We start from the raw sequence: 24,691 nt of genomic DNA, 5'->3' as shown, positions 1-24,691 counted from the left end.
CATTGTTGTGTTGACTGGAGAAGCTGTAACAGGTGGAGCTGGAGTTACATTGTTCACTGTTGTGTCACTGGAAGCTCCAGCTGTTGCACTGTAACCTGTTGTGTTACTTAAAGCTCCAGTTGTTGTTGCAATGTTATCGGTGTGTCACTTGAAGCTCCAGTTGTTAATACATTCCTCATTGTTGTGTTAACTGGAGAAACTGTAACAGGTGAAGCTGGAGTTACATTGTTCACTGCTGTGTCACTGGAAGCTCCAGCTGTTGTTGCAGTGTTATCGGTTGTGTCACTAGAAGCTCCAGTCGATATTACATTCTTTATTGTTGTGTTGATTGGAGATGCTGTAACAGGTGGAGCTAGAGTTACATTGTTCACTGTTGTGTCACTAGAAGCTCCAGGTGTTGCACTGTAACGTGTTGTGTCACTAGAAGATCCAGTTGTTGCACTGTAACGTGTTGTGTCACCAGAAGCTCCAGGTGTCGTTGCTGTTGCACTGTAACCTGTTGTGTTACTAGTGGGTCCAGTTGTTACATTGTTCACTGTTGTGTCACTAGAAGCTTCAGCTTTTGCACTGTATTCTGTTGTGTCACTTGAAGCTCCAGCTATTGTTGCAGTGTTATCGGTTGTGTCACTAGAAGCTCCAGTCGATATTACATTCTTTACTGTTGTGTTGATTGGAGATGCTGTAAGAGGTGGAGCTGAAGTTTCATTGCTCACTGTTGTGTCACTAAAAGCTCCCGCTGTTGCACTGTAACCTGCTGTGTTACTAGTGAGTCCAGTTGTTACATCGTTCAGTGTTGTGTCACTAGAAGCTCCAGCTTTTGCACTGTAACCTGTTGTGTTACTAGAAGCTCCAGTTGTTGTTGCAATGTTATCGGTTGTGTCACTTGAAGCTCCAGTTGTTAATACATTCCTCATTGTTGTGTTGACTGGAGAAACTGTAACAGGTGAAGCTAGAGTTGCATTGCTCACTGTTGTGTCACTAGAAGCTCCAGCTGTTGTTGCAGTGTTATCGGTTGTGTCACTAGAAGCTCCAGTCGATATTACATTCTTTACTGTTGTGTTGATTGGAGATGCTGTAAGAGGTGGAGCTGGAGTTACATTGCTCACTGTTGTGTCACTAGAAGCTCCAGCTTTTGCACTGTATCCAGTTGTGTCACTTGAAGCTCCAGCTATTGTTGCAGTGTTATCGGTTGTGTCACTAGAAGCTCCAGTCGATATTACATTCTTTACTGTTGTGTTGATTGGAGATGTTGTAGGAGGTGGAACTGGAGTTTCATTGCTCACTGTTGTGTCACTCGAAGCTCCCACTGTTGCACTGTAACCTGCTGTGTTACTAGCGAGTCCAGTTGTTACATCGTTCAGTGTTGTGTCACTTGAAGCTCCAGCTGTTGTTGCAGTGTTATCGGTTGTGTCACTAGAAGCTCCAGTCGATATTACATTCTTTACTGTTGTGTTGATTGGAGATGCTGTAGGAGGTGGAGCTGGAGTTGCATTGTTCACTGTTGTGTCACTAGAAGCTCCAGCTGTTGTTGCAGTGTTATCGGTTGTGTCACTAGAAGCTCCAGTCGATATTACATTCTTTACTGTTGTGTTGATTGGAGATGCTGTAGGAGGTGCAGCTGGAGTTGCATTGTTCACTGCTGTGTCACTAGAAGCTCCAGTCGATATTTCATTCCTCATTGTTGGGTTGATGTGAGGAGCTGTAACAGGTGAAGCTGGAGTTACATTGTTCACTGTTGTGTCACCAGAAGCTTCAGCTGTTGCACTGTAGCCAGCTGTGTTACTAGGGGCTCCAGTTGTTACATTGTTCACCATTGTGTTACTAGAAGCTCCAGCTGTTATTTCATTCCTCATTGTTGTGTTGACTGGAGAAGCTATAACAGGTGGAGCTGGAGTTACATTTTTCACTGTTGTGTCACCAGAAGCTTCAGCTGTTGCACTGTAGCCAGCTGTTGTTGTCACTGTTGTGTCACCAGAAGCTTCAGCTGTTGCACTGTAGCCAGCTGTTGTTGTTGCAATGTTATCGGTTGTGTCACTTGAAGCTCCAGTTGTTAATACATTCCTCATTGTTGTGTTGACTGGAGAAACTGTAACAGGTGAAGCTGGAGTTACATTGTTCACTGCTGTGTCACTGGAAGCTCCAGCTGTTGTTGCAGTGTTATCGGTTGTGTCACTAGAAGCTCCAGTCGATATTACATTCTTTACTGTTGTGTTGATTGGAGATGCTGTAGGAGGTGGAGCTGGAGTTGCATTGTTCACTGCTGTGTCACTAGAAGCTCCAGTCGATATTACATTCCTCATTGTTGGGTTGATGTGAGGAGCTGTAACAGGTGAAGCTGGAGTTACATTGTTCACTGTTGTGTCACCAGAAGCTTCAGCTGTTGCACTGTAGCCAGCTGTGTTACTAGGGGCTCCAGTTGTTACATTGTTCACCATTGTGTTACTAGAAGCTCCAGCTGTTATTACATTCCTCATTGTTGTGTTGACTGGAGAAGCTGTAACAGGTGGAGCTGGAGTTACATTGTTCACTGTTGTGTCACCAGAAGCTTCAGCTGTTGCACTGTAGCCAGCTGTTGTTGTCACTGTTGTGTCACCAGAAGCTTCAGCTGTTGCACTGTAGCCAGCTGTTGTTGTTGCAATGTTATCGGTTGTGTCACTTGAAGCTCCAGTTGTTAATACATTCCACATTGTTGTGTTGACTGGAGAAACTGTAACAGGTGAAGCTGGAGTCACATTGTTCACTGCTGTGTCACTGGAAGCTCCAGCTGTTGTTGCAGTGTTATCGGTTGTGTCACTAGAAGCTCCAGTCGATATTACATTCTTTACTGTTGTGTTGATTGGAGATGCTGTAACAGGTGGAGCTAGAGTTACATTGTTCACTGTTGTGTCACTAGAAGCTCCAGGTGTTGCACTGTAACGTGTTGTGTCACTAGAAGATCCAGTTGTTGCACTGTAACGTGTTGTGTCACTAGAAGCTCCAGGTGTCATTGCTGTTGCACTGTAACCTGTTGTGTTACTAGTGGGTCCAGTTGTTACATTGTTCACTGTTGTGTCACTAGAAGCTCCAGCTTTTGCACTGTAACCAGTTGTGTCACTTGAAGCTCCAGCTATTGTTGCAGTGTTATCGGTTGTGTCACTAGAAGCTCCAGTCGATATTACATTCTTTACTGTTGTGTTGATTGGAGATGCTGTAAGAGGTGGAGCTGGAGTTTCATTGCTCACTGTTGTGTCACTCGAAGCACCCACTGTTGCACTGTAACCTGCTGTGTTACTAGCGAGTCCAGTTGTTACATCGTTCAGTGTTGTGTCACTTGAAGCTCCAGCTGTTGTTGCAGTGTTATCGGTTGTGTCACTAGAAGCTCCAGGTGTTGCACTGTAACGTGTTGTGTCACTAGAAGATCCAGTTGTTGCACTGTAACGTGTTGTGTCACCAGAAGCTCCAGGTGTCGTTGCTGTTGCACTGTAACCTGTTGTGTTACTAGTGGGTCCAGTTGTTACATTGTTCACTGTTGTGTCACTAGAAGCTTCAGCTTTTGCACTGTATTCTGTTGTGTCACTTGAAGCTCCAGCTATTGTTGCAGTGTTATCGGTTGTGTCACTAGAAGCTCCAGTCGATATTACATTCTTTACTGTTGTGTTGATTGGAGATGCTGTAGGAGGTGGAGCTGGAGTTGCATTGTTCACTGCTGTGTCACTAGAAGCTCCAGTCGATATTACATTCCTCATTGTTGGGTTGATGTGAGGAGCTGTAACAGGTGAAGCTGGAGTTACATTGTTCACTGTTGTGTCACCAGAAGCTTCAGCTGTTGCACTGTAGCCAGCTGTGTTGCTAGGGGCTCCAGTTGTTACATTGTTCACCATTGTGTTACTAGAAGCTCCAGCTGTTATTACATTCCTCATTGTTGTGTTGACTGGAGAAGCTGTAACAGGTGGAGCTGGAGTTACATTGTTCACTGTTGTGTCACCAGAAGCTTCAGCTGTTGCACTGTAGCCAGCTGTTGTTGTCACTGTTGTGTCACCAGAAGCTTCAGCTGTTGCACTGTAGCCAGCTGTTGTTGTTGCAATGTTATCGGTTGTGTCACTTGAAGCTCCAGTTGTTAATACATTCCTCATTGTTGTGTTGACTGGAGAAACTGTAACAGGTGAAGCTGGAGTTACATTGTTCACTGCTGTGTCACTGGAAGCTCCAGCTGTTGTTGCAGTGTTATCGGTTGTGTCACTAGAAGCTCCAGTCGATATTACATTCTTTACTGTTGTGTTGATTGGAGATGCTGTAACAGGTGGAGCTAGAGTTACATTGTTCACTGTTGTGTCACTAGAAGCTCCAGGTGTTGCACTGTAACGTGTTGTGTCACTAGAAGCTCCAGCTGTTGTTGCAGTGTTATCGGTTGTGTGACTTGAAGCTCCAGTCGATATTACATACTTTATTGTTGTGTTGACTGGAGAAGCTGTAACAGATGAAGCTGGAGTTACATTGTTCACTGCTGTGTCACTTGAAGCTCCAGTTGTTAATACATTCCTCATTGTTGTGTTGACTGGAGAAGCTGTAACAGGTGGAGCCGAAGTTACATTGGTCACTATTTTTTCACTAGAAGTTCCAGGTGTTGTTACATTGTTCACTGTTGTATTGACTGGAGACGCTGTAACAGCTGGGGCTGGAGTTACACTGTATCCTGTTGTGTCACTAGAAGCTCCAGTTGTTGTTGCAGTGTTATCGATTGTGTCACCAGAAGCTCGAGTCGATATTACATTCCTCATTGTTGTGTTGACTGGAGAAGCTGTAACAGGTGAAGTTGGAGTTATATTGTTCACTGTTGTGTCACTTAGAGGTCCAGATGTTATTACAATGTGTCCTGTAACAGGCTGAGCTGTTGTTACACTGTTCGCTGCTGTGTCATTTGGAGGGGGTGTCAATGCTTCTACTGCTCCTACATAATAATCTGTTGTGCTACTAGAAGGTGTAACTGTAGTTGTGTTGTATGGTGAACGTGTCAAAGCTCCAACTGCATTTTCACTTTGCACTGCTGAATCATTTGTAGACTGCATTGCAGGAGATTGTGTGATGTTCTCTGTAGAGCTACTGACAGACACCCTAGTTGTGTTTAGTTGTGCAGCGTTAGTGGTTGTGTTGGGTTGGTCATTGTACTGTGCCTCTGTTTTGTCAAGAACAGCCACAGGTGAGCTGGCTTGTGGCACAGGTTGTGTAGCTGCAGACTGGGAAGGTGGAGCTGTGGCGTTAGGTTGAGCCGTCTCTTGTGACATATTGGTCTGTGGAGTTGTGTAGGCTTGTGTGGTGTTGTTCACTTCTGGAGTTGTGCTGACGGTGTTGTTGGACAAAGTGGAGGTCGGCGCTGTGCTGTTGTTGGTTGTGAGAGGCGTCTGAGGGCAGGTGTTAATTAGGAGAACAGCAAGCGTCTCATCCTGCTGGCTGTGATGGAACAGAGAAATATTATAAACATTAAGCGATAATCACAAAATTAATTTTCTGACTTACAGTTGACGTACAGTTTCATAACTGCGCATGTGAAGTACATAATTTATTACATAAACATGTTATATATTTACCATTCAAACTGATAGGGGTCAGGCTGGCAGATGTCAGAGCTCAGCAGGTTGAGGGATGCCCAGGTCAGATTATATGTCAGGAAGCTGGTGACGTTCAACCCAGGAGGGCCACAAACCACTGAGGACAGACGATTATAATTAGAGAAAGCATTTACAACATTAAATATGACTTATCAGAATGTGGAACATGGAAACTAACTCAGTCTTTTAAGTGCTGTTTGGCTTGTTATGCCAGGGATGCCATTGATCAGCTGTTGCAGAAGCGTTCCCAGGGAGCACTCATTGACCGGACCGGACATCTCCAGTATCAGCATGCAGCTGTACAGCCTGGAACCATACCAGCATTCACCTCAATGTTAGATGTGCACAACAGGAGCGACTGGAGCACATGGATGCTAGGAGGTACCTCTGTTGGGCGCCCGGACATTCCACATGTGCAGCCTGGGTAAAGAGATTTGTTATGAGACGTGATCGCCAGCGTGAACGGATGGGGAACGTTTACTTGCAGTGATGCAGTGAGCTTTACCTGGTAGCGCGCCACAATCTCTACATAATCTGCACAGTTTGACCTGCACACAAAGAATTGTCCATGTGTGAATTATTACTACTGGAATTTTTGTTATATATCACAACATGATTAAACAGCTGTGATTGTTTCTACTGGTTTTACTGGTGCTACAAACGTACCCCGGCTCACATGCGTGAAGGACTCGAAGTTCTGACAACTGTTCAATAAAAGCAGACAGTCAGGACAGAGCGTAGAACAGGATGTACTGAACAGCTGTGCATTGCTGTGTTGCACGTACCACGTTCTGAAGGACACTCATGGTAATAGAAGAGTCTGTGATAATAATTTCCGTAGCAAAAAACTGGCCTGAAAAGAAAAACACAGTAAGAAAGGACATAAAGCATGACAAAGGAAGCTCAGGGCAGAGCTCTGGCCTCAGATCCAAACCTTCAAAAAACATTTACGACCTTCTGCTCCGAGACTTTAATGCTTTAATATCACTTTTGTTTCTACACATACAGACACGCCTTTTGATGGCAGGCCAGCATAACCTGACGTAGACACATACAGTAACACGTCGCATTTTCTTACTTGAGGAGCTACAAAAAGCGGTGCAGTCACAAAAGCGAGACGCTTCCCCTGAGGCACAGAGAAACATGGTTAAGCAGCAGCAGAAGCGACACCGAATCCTGCAGAGCACAGTGAGCCTGTGGGTTACTCACAGACGCAGGTGTCGGACTGGGGCTGTAAAACCGAGACTGGGTTGGAGCCGGACTCCATGGGGGAGCTGGTGGGGAGATGGGGGTGAGACAGTGGAGGCACAGGTGGAGCTACTAGCTGGGAACAAAGAGCGCTCACCACGTCAGCGTCGGCTGCTGGTTGGACTGACAGATCTGACTCAGCGTCAGGGAGGAGGTGCACCTCAGGAACCCGCCACTGGGGGGCGCCTCTTGCTCACACACGTTCACACCTGGAAAACAACCAAGTCACTTCTTCTAATTAGATTCACAGAGGCTGAAACGCAGGTTAATAAAGTTTTATGGCTAAAAGTAGAGAAACTAAATGGACACAGTCACCAGAAGTGCTCTGCTCTTGTTAGTACAGTATATGCAAATGTGTGTCCTCCTGTTGCTGTTTTGCATGTAACAGGTATATCTATATCTATTATATAATGTGTCTGTTTAGGGCTAAGCTTGTATGCAAAAGTGACTTTATGTGACTATACTGTGACTCTAACAGCTTGTGAGCCTCGGAGGGGGGCGTTTAGGCTCCACTAGCTTCAACCTCTGACTGTCCGGCGCTCACCGACTCGCTCCACTACTCCTACGATGGCGACTTGTATCGTCTGTGACCGCTGCAGTGCAGACTGTCCAGCCACTTGCAGTTCGCAGGGCGAGACGGCGCGGCTGAGCATCAACAGCACGCTGCAGGTCGTGTTCCTGGAACCCCGACGCACGCACACACACACACACGCACGCACGCACGCACGCACGCACGCACGCACGCACGCACGCACACACACACACACACACACACACACACACACACACACACACGTCTGTGAGGAGCCGCAGGCGGACGCACAGAATGTAGCGGCTTCAAAAGAAAAGCTGCTGACACCTCGTTACCTTATGCTGGTGTTCACCGCACAGGTCACCTCCACTATCTGAGGCTGGTTGCCCCCCTGGCAGAAGCCTGCCAGCCACTTTGTGCAGTCAAACGCACTGGACACCTGTGTGAAAGATTGAGAGGCACAGATGGATGGATGCAAATAGTGTGGAGGATGCGATGAGAGGAGGGTGATTGTCCTGTCCAGCTTCAACATGCACTGGCTTTGTTACAAGTTCTTAGTCGATATCTGCCAACTGAAACTGGAGCTGCACTGCCATCGCATTCATTAAATCAAGACCATTCAATCTTAACAACACTGACACTGATCTCGCATCCATTTTACAAGTAAACATCAAAGAACTCAGGGCCTTTTAAGTCCAAATAATATCAGCTGCATCACATGTCTGGAATGTGCTGCAATTTCAGAAGGAATTCGCTGCTGCGCCTACAAACTAATCCTCTGCTGGCAAAACCCGTTTTTGACATTTGAAGTTATGAAATGCGTGAAGTCAGACGAGGAAACCGGGGAAAGATTCCACTCTCACCAGATCTCTCACAACGGATTGGTCGATCCCGTTGCCCCCGCTGACTTGCACACTTATGGACATCCAAAAGTAGGCAGCTGTATGAACATACAACGTCACAAAAAAGACCAGATGTGCTTGAATGTGAAACTGTGATGGGCCAAATGTTGATTGTCTCTTACTGTTGTTTGAGCAGAGTTGGCTGATGTTACAATTTAAATAACCTAAACAAAACAGGAAAACATTTAAATTGAAATCAGTATCACAACGAGTGTGTCATTGCAGCTAACACCCACACAAATATGTCCTAACCGTATTTGTATCACACTCACCTGATATGAGTGATATTCCAGGTGTGCTTTGATTGACAGGCAGAAGCATGCTTGGCATCTGATTGGCTGGGCTGGTTTGAGTGGGCAGAGCTGGTGTCACAGGTGGCGCCAGGATGTCTGCGATGACGCCTATTGCTGATTGTAGTTGGAAGAATGTTTCATTAATGACGCTGCTGTTTGAATTGTTGATGCTAAATAAAGGCATTTTTGTGCAGCCCTGCATAATTTCTTATCCACCAACTGGACAAAACTGACAGAAATCAACTAGATTGAAATGAGCTTCACACACTTCAATGTGCTTGGGTTAGGGTTCTAATGCAGTGGTGCCTCTTCAACAGAAAGCTGCAGTGGTTCACAGGAAGCCGCGTGAACATGACACAGGTACAGTATCAGATATTTGCAAATTAGATACAGACTTTAAACAAATGACCACCTGCACAGATAAAACTCAATCAAAAACATGTAGCGTACAATCCTTTTATTATTGGGGCGTTAACTATCACTGACCTGTAGTTATTGCTGGAGCAGAACTCAAGAGATCTGTAGTTAATTTAAAAAGAAAAACACAGTCAGTAGTTAAAGATGTTGTTGTTGTGAAATGTAGCTGAAAAAAGCAACACTGGAGAGAAATAGGATAAAACATGAAACATGAATGATTAGTAATCTTCTTGTTAGTTTGCTCACAGATGCTTCTGACATACACAGTAAGTCACCTGACTGACCTCTTCTGCGGCGTCTCAAGCGTCTGTGGTCTACAAGACACAGAAACATGCAACATTCAGTTTGTAACATGCTGTGAGTCCATGCACGTGCTCAGGGGTTAGCGATGGTAGAAGTGCTTATGGAGGCATGGTGTTCAGTGTGAGGTGCAGTGGGATGGGTAACACTGAGAAAATACGACTTTAGGGAAAAGACACTAAAAGTCTAATTCGCTGTGTCTGGCACAGGATTTGTGGCTTGACTTGGTGTTGACGGGTGTCACATAAGCCGAAATCTGTAATTTCATGTTTCCCCCAGCTGCCAAACCAGAGAACAAAAGCAGAAATGTATATTTCCATGAACAGACACATGTTTGTCTGCTATTCTCCTCAAAATAACAGCTCTCGTGAACAAATCTTTATGACTGGAGAACAAACAGTGGTTAACAATAAGTGACATGAATGACAAGTTGAAGAACAGGAATGAAAACACGCAGCTTAAAGAAGCTCTTCTACGACTTCACTGCAGCCGCATTACGCACGAGTGTCACGCAGCTGCAGCTATTTATAGCAGCTGGCCTGACCTGAAACCTCCATCACAGCAACACCTATAGTACTGTATGTCAGACGTGAGGTCAGGGATGAGTTTAGGCTGAAGTTTACGTACTCGTCTCGCCACACATCAGGCTGTGGTCCCTCTTTGCAGCTCTGGGACTGGTCACTCCCCAGGACTCAGCGTCCCAGGGAACCAGGGTCCCGTCCTCACAGGGCCCGTGGTCGCCCAGGTCCGCCCACATGCCGAACAGGTAGAGCTCCAGCGCTCCGCGTTTGGCCCCCGGGGTCCGGGGCCTGGGACCACAGCCCAGCCAGAGGGAGCCGGCCGAGGGGATGGCCTGAGCGGAGACCGTCCTCTCAGCCACCACCTCCCCATCCACCTGGATCGTTCACACAGTGACAGATCAGAACAGAACAGAATGTGTCAACTGTGCCTCTGATGACGCGTCCGCTTTTACTCAGTGGAGCTGTTGTTGTCACCTTCATGCCAAAGGAGTTGCCAGGTGCGTCCATCCGAAGACACACCCAGTGCCACTGTTCTGGGGACAGCCGGACAGGAAACCTGTGCCGTTTGCTGAGCAGCCACACGTACAGCGCCCCGTCGTCTCCCTCCAAACCCAGCTGGGGTCTGGGCGCGTAGGTGGAGCTGTAGGAGAAGGCCTCCCAGGCCCCGGGGGCCACCACACGGATGTGGACGCACAGCGTCATCCGAGAGAGCTGAGGGACGGCGGCCCTGGCCTGCAGGGTCCAGTGGTCCTCACAGCCGTTTAATACTGCCTTGGTGTCCCCCAGGAAGGAAGCAAGTGCTGCAGGAACAGCGGTAGGACTCAAGGTCTGAACCACGTTGGTAGAAACAGATCCATTTAGACCCTGTGGGGGTTTTACCTGTGGGTGGAGCCAGTGCCAGCAGCAGGAGCCAGATGAGGAGATGGAAATGATGTGAACCTCTCCACCGTCCCTTGAACCAATGCATCCTCCTGGAAACAGAATCAGAGCTTTAAACTCATACTGAAGAGTTATACTTTTGAATTATTCACCATCCTTGTTGTTGTGATCTCTATCTTAACTCATAACTCGAGTTTGTTAATTGCTTGTTTTTGTTATAACAACTGCGAGGAGCTTCCTCCTCCAGCGATTGCCTGAAGTTGAGGCGTTGACATGATAGCGGTGTGTCATTGTGTCCCGTAACCTGCCAGGTTGCACAGAAACCCCCCTTTACAGCTTGTAAAGTAAAACGATCTAATGTTATCTGTGGCTTTGTCCCTGCGGAGGGGCGGGCAGCACACGGCGGCTTGGATTACAGCGTCTGCAGTCACACCTTCAAGTGGCTGTTTTTCATCTCAGCTTACTCCTAAAGCAGATTGTAGCTAAGTATCTCATATTAAACTGTTTTCGTTACAAAGTGAATTACAAAGGAATTAAAGCCGGTGGGTTGGGGAGAGGCTGCCACCAAGGCTCAGCAGCATGAGTTTACATGTGCGTTACTGAAACTAAATCTAGGGAAATCCAGTGGAAACATCACTTGTCACTGTTCACTGTCACTGAAGCAGGGATATTAACAATGGAAACTGTCTGCAACCGTTTAAATATTGCTTTAATATTCAAATGTCCAAACGTTGCTGGAGAAGATTCATTTATGAAGTATAAAAATATTACACTACATTATTCCAAAAAAAGAGAATCTGACTCTCTACTTTAAAGTCCAGATCCAGACAACTACATCATAAAAAGCCAGTGAGCAACGATACAATCTTAATAATAATTCAATAAAAGCAACGTCTAAAGCGTTAACTCACAACTTACGCTTGACGTCTCCAAACTTTGTTACAGCTGAATTCAAGCACATTAAACAGTAGCTGTGCTGAATGACCACCTCATCCGTCTACTGGACACTGGACTCAATGTTTCTCATGTTCACAACTAGTGAACGAAGGAATAGAAAGTGTTCAGATTACACTTTGTGACCTGGAATCATTTCTCAGAAGGATGAAGTCATCTGAGCTGAAAAGCTCTTTTGATTTGATTGTTCTTGTTGTTTTAACATGGTGCAGCGTGTGTGCTTCCAAGTTCTGGACATTGTTGTGTATGTTTTTGTAGCTCATCAAATGCGTTGGGTCATGACTGACTTGTCACGACAGGCAGTTTATTTACATACGCAATAAAAGAAGGGAGACTCTGAATAAAATGCTGAATTAATTTTATTATTATATAAAAAATTATCTTAAATAAGATCATTTATTTATAGTTTATAAATTGAGAATATTCAATATTTATGTCTTGTCCTACGATTCTTGCAATATTAAAGATTTAACAGAAGTATTGTTGACATAATGCTTGACTTTGTTCTCGTCTGTGACAATAAATAAGGGGACATAACTATTTGCTTGCATTTTCGTGAAAACAGAAGCTGTGTAGTTGCTCCGCAACTCCTTGTTTTAACCTCTGGCGTGAAATCATATAAACACAATCATAATCATGCGGCGGAAGCATCAGGTGCCTTTAGACTGTGATTGTGTGTAAGCAACGCTCCCTCGTATAATTCCAATTACTGCTGTAAATAGATACTGCTGCTTGTAGATCAACTGGCTTTTCTATCCACTATGCGGAATGGTTCATTTATAGACACAGATCAAATCTGATCATTGGCTTTGCTGAGTTTATCTATATCAAAGAGAGTTGATCCATATCACCACCACTGATACAGTGTTGTCACAATTACATCATCTGATCTCACGATACACTGAACAATGGATTTAACTGAAATATCATCTACAGATTAAAGGTTTAATGAGAGTTTTTAGAAGCGATTTTACAGATAAAACAGGTTTAATATGTTTTTAATTAAAAGCTCATTAGATTTTTATGAACATTCTATTCAAATAAAACCAGAGTCTGTCCATTTGTTCCCACACTCTTTGACTTGAAAACAGCTCACAGACATTTCTAGAATTGTTTGCGGGCTCTTTTCTTTCCTGTGTCTCTATTGTCAGAGCCATAGTTTAATGTTGTTGCAAGGATTAAAGCTCTTTGTCAGCTGCTTCCACACCCTCGCATACAGAACATGTTTCACATGATTCAGAGCACTTTTCTTTAATTATAGTGATCGTGTTTAGCTGGTTAAGCTAATTAAGTCAAGTGCGTTCTTACCTCTTGCTTTCTAAAAGCATCCAGGGTGGGAACATGTAAACCTTTAGGGGTTCTGTGTTGGAGGACGCTGTCGCTTCGCTCTTGTCACACAGTTCACATGTCGCTCCATCGCTTCTGGCTTCTTGTTCATCCGTCTTCGTAAGATCCAACTGGCCCCAACACTCTCTTGTTGTCCGCTCTTCTCTGTGCTCAGTTGCTCTTTACTCCTGAATCCACCTCTGTGGCCTGTGGAGGTGCGCTCAGGAAATCACAATGTCTGTAATGTGAGGTCTGCCTGTGAGACAGTAAAGAAATACTGACACACCCCCAGATGGGAGGGATCATCACCAAGTTTAAGTGACAGACTCTGTCTGTCTTTGTATCTATCTATCCCTCTATCTATTCTTTAATCTCAGTATGACTGCAGGGCAGCAGCTGCTTTAACAGGATGTGGGGCCAGACAATTCCTGGACAGGGTATTAACCTTCAGTTTGAGCAAATGTGTGTGTGTGTGTGTGGGGGGGGGGGGTGTTCTCGCGCCACAAAAGAATATATTCCATATATTTCAACAATTTGCAAAACATGAAAAACATGCAAAATTCCATGGTTTTCAACAAGGCTTTGGTCGCCAAACCAGTCTAACATATCCCTTTCTCTCTCGTTTTCTTTGTCCAGGCGCACGCAGCAAAGTGAAACTGAAGAATGGCTTATGACATAACATCAAAAATGAAAAATTACAAAGAAAAAACAAGAACAGCCTCAGGCTCGATCTTCAGAAATCTCAGGATGCTCCTGTGTTGTCAGTGCGTGTGTGTATGTTGAGGAGGTAATCTGGGTAATTAAATACGTTTGTTTGATGCTGAATACAAGGGGGCAATAAAGGCTAAAGCGATTCTTTCCACGGTGGCTCAAATATCAGCCTTTGTTCATTTTAAGCCATCGATAACAGTAGCAGGTTAGTGGAGCAGAGCGAGAGTGTTGCTGCTCGACTAGTGACACAACATCAGAGCGTGTCGCTTCTTGCTTTAGTTTAGTTTCCTACAATGTTTCTTACAATGAACGCATCCTAATTACTTCCACTCAAAACACACACAAACCTACACTACACACACACACACACACACACACACACACACACACACACACACACACACACACACACACACACACACACACACACACACACACACACTGAATGACAGCGAAAAAGAAATGAACTGACTGAATCAACTTGTCTGCAGATGGACACAGACAACAAATACTCCAGCCCAGTAGATGGCAGTGTTATACACATTGTGAGTGTTTTTCGTATGGTGGTTTACTCTTTACACCACAAAGAAATTGCAATATATCGCTATTTTAGACAGAATCCCAGTTTTTGACAATATATTCAACTGTAAAGTAACTGCCAGATTACCCACAACTCATCAAGGACAAAACCTGTAAAATAAGTTAAAATAAGTATGTAGTAATAAGAATATCAGCTCACAGGAGGAACTGCCTCCCTATCAGATTAATGGCTGTGGGGGCTGAACAGAGCTTTAACGAGGCTTTAACTCAGACAAGTGTCAGAGAGGAGCGAGGATTAACAATAGCAAACACTCCCACACACAGACATGAATTCGATGGCAACAACTTTTCCTACCTACAGTAAAAGAAAAAGTATGAGGATGTAACAGAAGAGAAGATGGAGAAAGAATGAGAGAATACTTTCATTCAGAGTGGTTTACGATGAACGATGAGTGTCGTACAATTATATATCAGTAATACCAGTTAGCATGAAAGATGAGCCCATTTGGACACAGGTAGGTTCACCCCACTTTATTTGATCATTCCAGCCAAACCAAACCATAACAAAGTAACAAAGTAAAGTGCAGTTTTGACATCATCGTTTGACCTTTGACCTACGAATGTGAACGGCTACTTTGCCCTTTAACAAATCGCCCATTGCTAACATTTAAAAAGCCAAACCCAGTCCAGACCACGTCCTCTTAATTTGACGTCATTGTCTGGCAAGTAGAAAGTCACAGATGATTGCCTCGCGTCATTGCAGCTGTGTGATGGGAAGATGCAGCAGCAGCAAAACAATGTGATTTGATATAAAGCGAGTTTCCTACATGTGAAAATTGTGGCACCTCTAATGGGCTAATGTACCGTCCAGGCCCAAAGCTCGTCTTTACCAGCCTCCTGTTTCACGTTACTTGTTAGTAATTGTTTTGAGTTGTCAATGTCTGATTCCCTCCTTTTTTCCTATAGCATGCACAGAGGCTGCACAAACTACATTAACTAATTCCCAGTTTGTGGTTACCATGGCAATAAAGAGGCCAAATAAAAGCAGCAGCGTCCCGTGCTTAAACAGTGGTGATCTGGTCGACTACTCGAGTGCTGTCGTTCATTTCCACGCACTCCACTTCCTGTCTCTGCCCCTCGCCCCCGGCCCGGTGGCCGCGGTTCTTGGAGGGGGGCAGGAACGTGAGGAGGGTGGGCAGGAACGCCAGGGTGTGCAGGGCCGAGCATCCGGCGGTGACGGCGAGGCAGCGGAACAGCGTGCACGTGAGGTTGGAGCGCACGGAGCCGACAGGCACCAGGGCGGCGCTGTAGCAGATGAGCGTCTGTAGAGAGGGAACCCCGTGTCTCTCCAGCGCCACTCTCACCCAGCGAGTCCTGCTTTCCCCCCGGCCCGAGGTGAAGCTGCACAGCAGGGGGCCGCTGCAGTCCGCTGAGTGCCCCAAAGCCGAGATTAGACACAGCACAGACATGCAGTCCAGCTCCACCCCCCACAAGGTCATAAAGCCCAGTACTCCAAACTGGACGGAGAGCAAGGTGAGGCCCAGCCACACGGACACCAGCGGCTCCACGACCGCCAGAGAGGACAAACCGAGGAGGAAGAGCACCGCCAGCAGTGAGTGTCTGAGCGGCGAGCTGACGGCTGCAGCGTAGCGGTCCAAATAGACAAAGGAGGGGTTGAAGATGAGGAACCGGACTTGCGACGTCAGCGACAGCCGCCGCAGCGTGTCCAGCAGCACCGACATCTCTTCACGCTTGTTCTCCGTCGTCTTGGCGACCAAAAAGATGCGAGAGGCCGCCACATCGGGCTCCTCGCCCTGGCCCCGCTCTGCGAATATGATGTCGTCGGCAAAGTGGGCAAACTGCGGCTCGCGGAGGAAGGAGTGGCGCAGGATGTGGGTGAAGTTCTCGCGGGGCTGGCTGGTGGACTGGTTGCGGTCGGACAGGTAGTTCAGGTACGCCTCCAGCCAGCTGATTCGCTGGAAGCCCTTGGCGTACTCCAGCAGGTCCCGCTGCACCGAGGAGTTCCAGTAGGGGGCGCTCTCATAGATGTAAAATCCAATGACAGGTGAGTAGGAGCTGAAGTAGCGCTGCTGGGCGCGAGTGTACAACACTGTGGCTGTATCCATGGCAACCAGCGCACTGGGGTCTGAACCCTGGGTCACCTGCCAAAAGAACAAAAGAATCATTTGATACAGACTTCATTTGTGACTTCACCGTCTGCGTAAAGTACAAGCTCAATGTGCACGTGATTCTCACCTGCAGGAAGCCCATCAGCCCAAAGGAGATGTAAATCAGATACAGCAGGACCACAAAGGGCTTGACATAGGTGTTAGTGATCCAGTCCCCATAGCAACGCCTCACACAGCCCAGCAGCAGGTGCGAGTCCTGAGGATGAGGGTCCGCACTGGCCGTCGACTGCGTGCGCGGGTGCGCGTGCGCGGAGTTCACCATGTGAGCGTGTGCGTTGGGGTTGTTTGCGGCGTGCGGGTGCGTGTGCACGTGAGTGTGCGTCAGGCTGGGAGCTGGTGGGTGAGGGGGACCGTGGCCGGCTGCGTGCGGCACGCTGGTGCTCTGCGCCTCGTCTTGGTAGCGCGTGTACATGAGGCACCGGTACCAGGCCGGCTTGGAGTCCAGGCGCTCCGGTTTGGGGACTCTGCGGCAGAAGCATCCGTGTCTGTATCCGGTCTCTAAGTAGCCCGTGAACACCAGGCAGGAGCTGTAGAAGGACAGCATGTACACGTAGCTGATGGTGATGGCCAGAGCGGCGGTGCGGCAGAAGAGCCGGACGGCCTCCATGTTGGTGAGCGGCGAGGCGGCGAGGCCCAGAGTCATGAGGTGGAGCATGGTGGAGCCAGAGAAACGCAGCATGACGTCCTCAAAGACGCCGGCCACCCGCTCCTTGACGTGCTGGTCCTCGCGGGTTCGTCTCCAGGACGACAGCATCTCGAAGGAGCCGAAGAGGCCGTGACCTGATCGGAGACACAAATGTCGAGGCTTAGGGATTCAGGTTCAAACAGGCTACTTGATATATTTTTCGTCTACACACAAAAAGTTCATCTCAGTTCAATAAAAGTCTATGTGACTAAACAAAAAAAGCACAAATCAAGTGAAGTCTGAAAAGCCTGAGGGAGTAGGAGCTGGTTCGTTTCTTAGCGCCCTGCAGTTTTGTCTAGAATGCTTTTATTATAACAGAAATCGTTTTGATTCACTGCGTCTCAGGCGGGTTTTCTGTTCTTCCCTGCACAATATCACACCTCTACTCTCTTTGAAGTGGGAACATGTGAAATGATGGATCCAAGAAACCGTGGAAATGAAGCTTTTTTGTGATCCAGGTCCACACACGTTAGCTTCACGCATACACAACATGGTCTGGCCGTGTACCTGTGGATGTCGGGTCCAAACAGGAAATGGTATGTGGATGTATTTTTCTGTGGTTGCCATGGCACCCGTGAGTTAGCGGTGATACAGTCACCCCTGTCCCCTCTCCTCCTGCCACCATGACAAAACGCTTAGCACTCACAAGAGGCGTAACGTACCGACACTTACTGTACGGCTGCTTCTAATTCACCATTTGAGCCGTTGGTCATGGCTTCAGCAGCTATTTGTCCACACACTCAGACGTGCTCCAGCTCTGCTAATGATTATCTAGAATAGAAAGATAATTAATCCAGTCCTGCCCCAACCTGACCCAAACAAGTAGAGCCCAGTCACTGGCTAAGAAGCGCTCACGTTCTGATTTCCCCCGCCTTCGCCTTTGCCTGCTCCTTTTCCTCCTAGCTACAGTTTAACTTTATTTTCTGCAGAGAATCCCGACATCAGACGCTATTCAGAGTGATATTTTATCGAACTCCCCTCATCCAGCAATCCCTCGCGTCTCTGCAGCTATTTTAAGACTAACTGCAGCCTTTCCTCCTCCACATTACGGAATAATTACGGTATAGACTGCATGTGTGTGCTGGTGGGTATTCACAGCACATGGGAGAGTTTTCCGTTACACAGACTGACATCACACAAACACGTTCTGTTAGTGCTGAGCAAACATAAAGGAAACACTTAAACACTGAGTTCTGTAGTGGCTTCGAGTGTGATCGCTGCTCTGCATCCATGCAGAATATTTGGGGTGAACTGCTGATGGATTATTAAGAACAAACCCTAATTATATTAGTGTCTGATATTACTTCCCAAGCCAAAAAACATCACTGTACCCATCGCAAATATTCACTTTACCACAAGATGGAAAAAAGCAGAAACGTATTCGATCTAAATAAAATTGGACACATTTCCCCTCAGCTGACAGTCTATTTGTGGGCTGTAGAGCTCGGTGTGGAGCTGCTCCGTGGGTAAGTGCGTCCTGTCTGCACCAATTTGTTCCTCTTTGCACATGTCCTGATGTAGTTGATAGTTACTGTATGAGACTCTGACACTGGAGCTGGATGTGTGCACCAGTGTGCAGCAGCACACTTTATTTATATGGTGAAATACAGCAATTATGTGCCGAGCATTAACTATAGAGTCACATCAGTAACTGTGAGCTCAAATTGTTCTTGCAAAACCAAAAACAAATCCCACCCGTGTAGTTTGAACATCAAGCAAATTTTTAAGACTCTTCGCTGTTAGTTTTCTTGTCAGAAAATGTGTTATTTCTGCCATCATCCGCCCCCTCAGTAAGTCACGTCCATGCCCCACCACTTGTCAGTCATTTTGATGTACTGTCTACTTTGAAATGGCATTAAGCCTGAGGCTGGCATCTGCAAAACCCATCACAGGTGCGAGAGGAGCAGACGGTGGGCACAGGCAGTCTGCCATTTAAAAGCAGCCCACCTGTCGTGCGTCAGCTTCACCTTTTCTCTGATTGCCTTTATGTGTTGCTGCTGTGAATTTGATGTGTTCAACAACCGTAAGGACTGAGGGAAAAAATGCTGTGACCTATACATGAAAGGCCAATTCCAGACAATTGTAAGTGGAGAAGGTTAAAAAAAAGACACATACTGTATGTGTTAAGTATTCGACTTAAACGTACCGAGCATGACAAAGGGGATGCCCAAGTAGGTGGAGTTGTAGGTCGCTCCAGTCAGGTTCAGAATCCCAGCAGCCGTGAGGCCTGACAGCGTGATTGACAACAGAGCCAGCAGTCCCAGCCAGGGTTTGGATCTCACACAGTCCCTCATGGAGCAGCAGAGAATGGCCAGGAAGCCGCAAACGCCCAGGCTGGCCAACAGGGGGCGGCGCGCCAGCACAGAGGAGAACTGGAAGTCGGTCCTCAGAGACGAGGAAGTGGACGGGTAGAGCCCCAGCTTCGGGTGCAGCGCCGAGAAGTGCCGTAACTCTGCACAGAAGGCCTTTTCCCACTGGCCAGCCACTCGGTCCATCAGGCTGCCCCGGGCCTGGAGGTAGTAGGTGAGCTGCAGCGCCCGGGCGGATCGCACAGCCTCGCCCCTGGCTCCCAGCCCCGGACCCCTCACGGCGCCGTTGGGGCCCCACCCCTGCACGCCGCCCAGCTGGTGGCCGATGTACGCCTGCCGCCCGTCCGCCAGCTGCGTGATTGGGTAGCGCAGCACCGGGATGGTGCGGTTGAAGGCGCGAGCCGACTGGATCTCCTCCATGGCGCGGATGATATCGTCGATGATGCAGACGTTCTTGTCATCGGGCAGACAGAGGTAGGAGAAGGAGTAGTTGAAGCTGTTGGAGCCCGAGGCCGGCACCGTCACCTGCATCTGGTAGATCCGTCTGTGGAGCTGTGCACAAACACACGACACAGAAGTGTGTTCAGTTAGATTCCCAGTGGTCCAGTTTCCCACTGACCAACTGTGAAGAAAGTTCCTCCCTGTGCGGTCCAACAAAACTCAGTGGTGAACCTCGTGTACTGAAAAGAAGAGGCAGATAATGTCCGTGTGGGGGAGTGTGCGTGTGGTAGTGTCTCTCAATAGTGGTCTCTGATTCCGGCTCTGTCTCTATGGCTGCCAGCATCCTCGGTGCTGGTTACTAAGCAACAGGCCTGATGCCAGTCTCTACCACAGTGAACCTCCCTCAGATTGCTGCATTAGCTTCAGTGAGGAAGTGTGTGTTTGTGTAGGAATGTGTACAGAAAACTTGGAGGGAGGCTTTTAGAAAACTCCTTTGTTATTGCTTTTGTTACTTTTTCTATTGTAAACAACAGTATTATCAGTCATAATGATTGATAGCAGGTTCTCGATAGTTCTAATCCCCCACAGGTCCATCCAATCAGTCTTTTTATGGCTACATTAACTGCAGATATTACAAAATTCTTTGTCTTTGACTTTTCTTGAAAGCATTAATTGCTGTGTTAAAGGACGTGGTGACACTGAAATTAATGGGATCGCGACATCATCCTCTGGGGACCATGAATGTCTGCATGTTGATGAGATAATTCAGCATCTCAGCATCACACTGTGACAATCTTCTGACTCAGGCTCGGTCCTGCCGAGGGACAGGTACCAGTCCATCTCAGTCCACACAGAGACGGACAGACGCTCACACTCACACCCAAGGGCACAATTAACCCGACTGCATGTGTTCGGGTGGTGGGAGGAAGTAGCACTCGAGGAAAACAGACAAGCAGTACTGCAGACGTGAGAGCAACATGCAAACTGCACATGTGACCGGACTGGACGGAGCCAACAACTACACCACTATACAGTCCAGAGTTCCCCATTTCCACTTGTTTATACTGCAGATGCTGTCAACACTAAAACATACTCTGGTCTCATGCAACAGGTTCAGACCTATTTTCAGAGGGCTCTTTAAAGCTTTCTGAGAAATGGAAACACTGGCAAATAAGCAACGCCGGCTTTGAGCAAGCGGAGACAGAAAAAGGCTAACTGAAGAATCTTGAAGCTAGAAGACAATACTGTATGTAACAGGTTGGAGCGCCGTGCAAGTAAAAGCATCTCTGTTACATAATCTTACACTGCTTTGCTGTGTTAGAAAAGGATGCACATCCCAAAGAGCTGAGTTCTCTGTGCACTAACGCCTTGTTGTTGCACACAAGCAGTTCACCATAACCATAACCATAGAGGATACAAAAGAGCCTGCAAGATGTGTATTTAACCACAGAACTTCATAAAAGCATTTGACTGATTGCTCCAGGGATGAATTACTCATAAATCCATTTAGGAGCACCAATGTGGAGACAAGCGTCCTCGGAGCTGCAGCTAAATCCATTTAGTAATTACTGCTCTGCTTCCTGACTACAGAGGTTGCTCCGTTTATGGCCAATACCTCGGGAAATACAACTAATTAACCTGCCTGTGTGTCCATTCATTTCTTTGTTATCAACAGCACGTTACCCATTTTATTTCTCTTCTCTGTTTCTCAGGGTCGGAACGCCTTCAGCTCACCGACTTTACAACTTTGAACGTGCAGCGCGCGTGCATACCTTTAATATGGTGTCCAGGTGAAGCGGCTCCAGCACGCTGCCCTTTCGGGTGGTGACGATCACGCGCCCATATCTGCCCGGTGTCTGGAGGTCGGAGTAAAGCGCGTGCTTGGAGCGGTTCACCGGAAACAGGCTTTCCACCAGGTTGCCCTCTATCTTCGCCAGGCTGTGCTTGGGCGCGAGCAGGCTCTCCACGTCCTCCTCCACGCGGTACCGGCTGAAGCTGGCCCCGAGGAGGATGGAGATGAGCACGGGCGCCGAGGCGAAGAACACCGGGTGGCCCGCCACGAACCGGCCCAGCGCGTGGAAGGAGGTCCTCAGGCCCGCGTGCAACACCTGGCGCAGCATCCTAGCGCGCGGGCGCGGCTCGAGCCTCTCCCACCGACCGGAAAGCCCCGGAGCACTGCCGAGCATCAGGAGCTGCCGGACGCATCGGTGGTCTCCGTCACCGTCAGTCTGCGCTGGTGGGGGGGGGGGGGGGGGGGGGGGGGGGGGGGGTCGTCCCCGGAGCAGGAGGTCACCAGACGTGAGAACCCAACCCTGCCGCGGTCAGAAGGGCGCCCCTTTCCCCGCTGGAGTAGGACAGAAAGCTGTTAAATGAGCCAGCGTCGCTCTGCGCTGCCGTTAGTCAGCATAATGACAACCTCCTCTACATTTAATAGGCGCGACCCTGCTGCGTGCAGCGCCGCGTGCGACCTGCGTGGCCAAAGTGGCTCACAACGAGCGTCTCTCTAAGCGTAATAATGATCAGTAGTTGTCTGTGCGCGCGCGGGCAGTTCGCAGAAAACCCGTAGTGGCTCTAAACTGAACGCTGTGCTGCACATACCGAAAGAGCGGATCCGGGGGATCGGCACCGTGACGACGGAGATCATCTCATTCACACCGGGACGTTCTGCTGCTGGCCGTGCGCGCGTCCAGCTCCACCCTACATCAACAAGTCACCACGGAAGCCCGACGGCTGGCCGAGACGCAGGATGCGCGCGCCGGGGACGCCGCTGGAGCTGGTTGTGAAATGGTCCCCACAGCTTTCCTCTGCGGCTGAATGCGTTCCGCCGTCCGCTCCCCCCTCTCCTCATCGCCCCGGAGCTGATCGTCCGCCACCGGGCTGCTCCTCTGCCAGCAGTGCCCTGCTCGTCGCGAAGGCACGCCGCTAATTACCGGCTTTCGTATCACAGAGCCCCGTTCATCCGCCTCTCTCTCTCTCTCTCTCTCTCTCTCTCTCTCTCTCTCTCCCTCTCTCGCTCTCATCGCACCGCCCTCACCGCTCGCTCTTTTTTTGTGCCGCCTCGCGCACCGCTACAATGCAGAGAAACAAACGTCGCTGTGTAGCGAGTGAGACAGAGACAGAGGAAGATGTGTAGGAATTTAACTGAGCAATCGTGTGTGATGGCGGCCTAATGATATGAAACGTGTAACCGTTTGGTTCATGATCAGTCCGTAAGCGTTTAATGACACAAAATATGAGCTGTTTTATTGTTAGCGTTTGGACACTCAGGTGCAGCGGTGCTTTAAATCATGATGGTTATACGGTATCCTATGCTGCTTAAATACTGTAGCATGATGTGTGTATTAATTAATGAGCAGTGAACTATATTCTTGAACAACTGAAGTAGCCAAACGTGAAATGAATCTTAAACAGTTTAAATAATAAAAAAACCTATGAACACTTTAATATAGCAATATAATAAATGACGCAACAATATAAAAGTAAACAGCATGGCTATTTATATGAAGTATTAAATGGCCTCTCTTGTCCAGGAGGTCAGTCACATGTTGGTTTGGTTGTCAGCATTATTCATTTGAACATGGTTTAGTCTGTTTGTGTGTTTTTGACTCCATGTGGCTCTGGCTCACACGTTCTGTGTAGGTGTGTTGTCTATGTGTTTGTGGTTTGGTGTTTATTCAAAGACTATATTCAGAGTGTTTTTATTGGAATGGAAACCACAAGCTGGGTTCAGTTTCTCTCCTCTGTCGCTTGCTTTGTTTGGGCATTACTTATTTTTACTTACACTATTTTTAGTCAATAAAACACACAGTTGTAGCTGGTTAACTTATTCGCATTACCTTTTAAGATGTGATCATGGTTATTCGAGTTTGTGTCATTCTGTTAGCACGATTTATCATTTTATTGTCCAACAACAACACAATCATTTATTACAATACAACAATTAATTTTTAGTTTCATGTGTCTTTTTGTGCAGATGCATGAAGCACCTTTTGCTGTTGTATAGCACGTTGCCATGGAAACCAGATAAATAATTTCCTTCTTACGAAGGCCCTGGTTGTCGTGGCAACGATGATGCCGACCAACCCCCCCCCCCCCCCCCCCCCCCCCCCCCCCCCCCCCCCCCCCAAAAAAAAAAAAACAAAAAAAAACAGATATACATACAGTACACGCAGGAGCGCCCACACTTTACTCTGACACACTCTCTCTCTCTCTTTGTGTCACACACCTGCTGACTCTCAATCTGCTCCTGGTGTGGAACTGATTCTGTGACATTAAAAGGAACAGGTACAGCAGGGAGAACAGATAATTCTGTAACGAGAGCAGACAGGGATCACTCTCTTTCTGTGTGTGCATGTCTTGTTTGTGCATTTAGACGCAGAGTTGAAATCAAATCAGTAAACAGCTCCTGGTCAGTCCACAGTGGAACACTAATGGCTCCCCAGACATACTAAATTAAGACTGTTTGGACTAAAACCTTCTAAAATAACTTCCTAATCTTTAAAGTAGATACTAAAAGCCTGCACTTCATTATAAAAGACGTATTGTAGACCTTCTAATCAAGGGTTAACAAGTCTGCTGAGAAAGAGCTGTGCCTGTAGCGCACGTTTACAGGAAAAAGTTGGAAAAACTGTAAAAAAGCGGACCCAACATCTGTGCACGTGCTTCATCATGGCCTAATCCCCTGTTCAATTAAGCGTCAGTTAGCCTTTAATCCCCATCTCCAGTCGAGAGAGACCAGGGTGAAGGAATGGATGAGTACGCGTCTCCCTGGGGAGAGAAGAAGAGCAGAGTGGAAAATGAAAAACTGCAGGGACATGAGAGGCTCGGGGCAGTTTCTGATAACAAAAGTACTAATTAGT

General features: G+C 47.4%; 2 protein-coding genes across 2 annotated transcripts; both read right to left on the bottom strand.

Annotated features, from left to right (window-relative positions):
* Positions 1 to 107: 107 nt before the first annotated feature.
* On the bottom strand, positions 108 to 13,358 carry LOC114852861 (mucin-2). Its single transcript, XM_029145524.3, has 21 exons — positions 12,940 to 13,358; positions 10,678 to 10,769; positions 10,273 to 10,598; positions 9,905 to 10,172; positions 9,262 to 9,291; positions 9,047 to 9,079; positions 8,540 to 8,674; positions 8,390 to 8,431; positions 8,229 to 8,305; positions 7,701 to 7,804; positions 7,378 to 7,511; positions 6,931 to 7,042; positions 6,795 to 6,859; positions 6,664 to 6,711; positions 6,371 to 6,438; positions 6,252 to 6,289; positions 6,091 to 6,133; positions 5,971 to 6,005; positions 5,764 to 5,891; positions 5,565 to 5,682; positions 108 to 5,427 (listed from the first exon to the last, which is right to left on the bottom strand). The coding sequence occupies exons 1-21, from the start codon at positions 12,972 to 12,974 to the stop codon at positions 108 to 110; spliced, it is 7,251 nt and encodes a 2,416-aa protein (XP_029001357.3). The 5' UTR covers positions 12,975 to 13,358.
* Positions 13,359 to 14,724: 1,366 nt separating this feature from the next.
* Positions 14,725 to 22,802, bottom strand: ptchd1 (patched domain containing 1). The gene is made up of 5 exons (XM_029148720.3): positions 22,431 to 22,802; positions 21,605 to 22,176; positions 19,229 to 19,943; positions 16,465 to 17,177; positions 14,725 to 16,370 (listed from the first exon to the last, which is right to left on the bottom strand). The coding sequence occupies exons 2-5, from the start codon at positions 22,016 to 22,018 to the stop codon at positions 15,270 to 15,272; spliced, it is 2,943 nt and encodes a 980-aa protein (XP_029004553.1). The 5' UTR covers positions 22,019 to 22,176; positions 22,431 to 22,802; the 3' UTR covers positions 14,725 to 15,269.
* Between the last annotated feature and the right edge of the window lie 1,889 nt (positions 22,803 to 24,691).

The sequence above is a fragment of the Betta splendens genome, chromosome 4 (genome assembly GCF_900634795.4).
Source record: "Betta splendens chromosome 4, fBetSpl5.4, whole genome shotgun sequence".
NCBI lineage: Eukaryota > Metazoa > Chordata > Actinopteri > Anabantiformes > Osphronemidae > Betta > Betta splendens.
This window is presented reverse-complemented; position numbering and strand designations above follow the sequence as displayed.

What these genes read in the sequence shown, in the direction of transcription:
- LOC114852861 (XM_029145524.3), bottom strand. Translation starts at nt 12,974, where the DNA reads ATGTTCCCACCCTGGATGCTTTTAGAAAGCAAGAG. An exon ending in CAGCAGCCGACGCTGACGTG is followed by an intron (nt 6,860 to 6,930) that starts GTGAGCGCTCTT and finishes TCTCCCCACCAG; the next exon opens with CTCCCCCATGGAGTCCGGCT. An exon ending in GACCCCTATCAGTTTGAATG is followed by an intron (nt 5,428 to 5,564) that starts GTAAATATATAA and finishes GTTCCATCACAG; the next exon opens with CCAGCAGGATGAGACGCTTG.
- ptchd1 (XM_029148720.3), bottom strand. Translation starts at nt 22,018, where the DNA reads ATGCTCGGCAGTGCTCCGGGGCTTTCCGGTCGGTGGGAGAGGCTCGAG. An exon ending in ACCTGGACACCATATTAAAG is followed by an intron (nt 19,944 to 21,604) that starts GTATGCACGCGC and finishes GTTTGTGCACAG; the next exon opens with CTCCACAGACGGATCTACCA. An exon ending in GGCTGATGGGCTTCCTGCAG is followed by an intron (nt 16,371 to 16,464) that starts GTGAGAATCACG and finishes TTCTTTTGGCAG; the next exon opens with GTGACCCAGGGTTCAGACCC.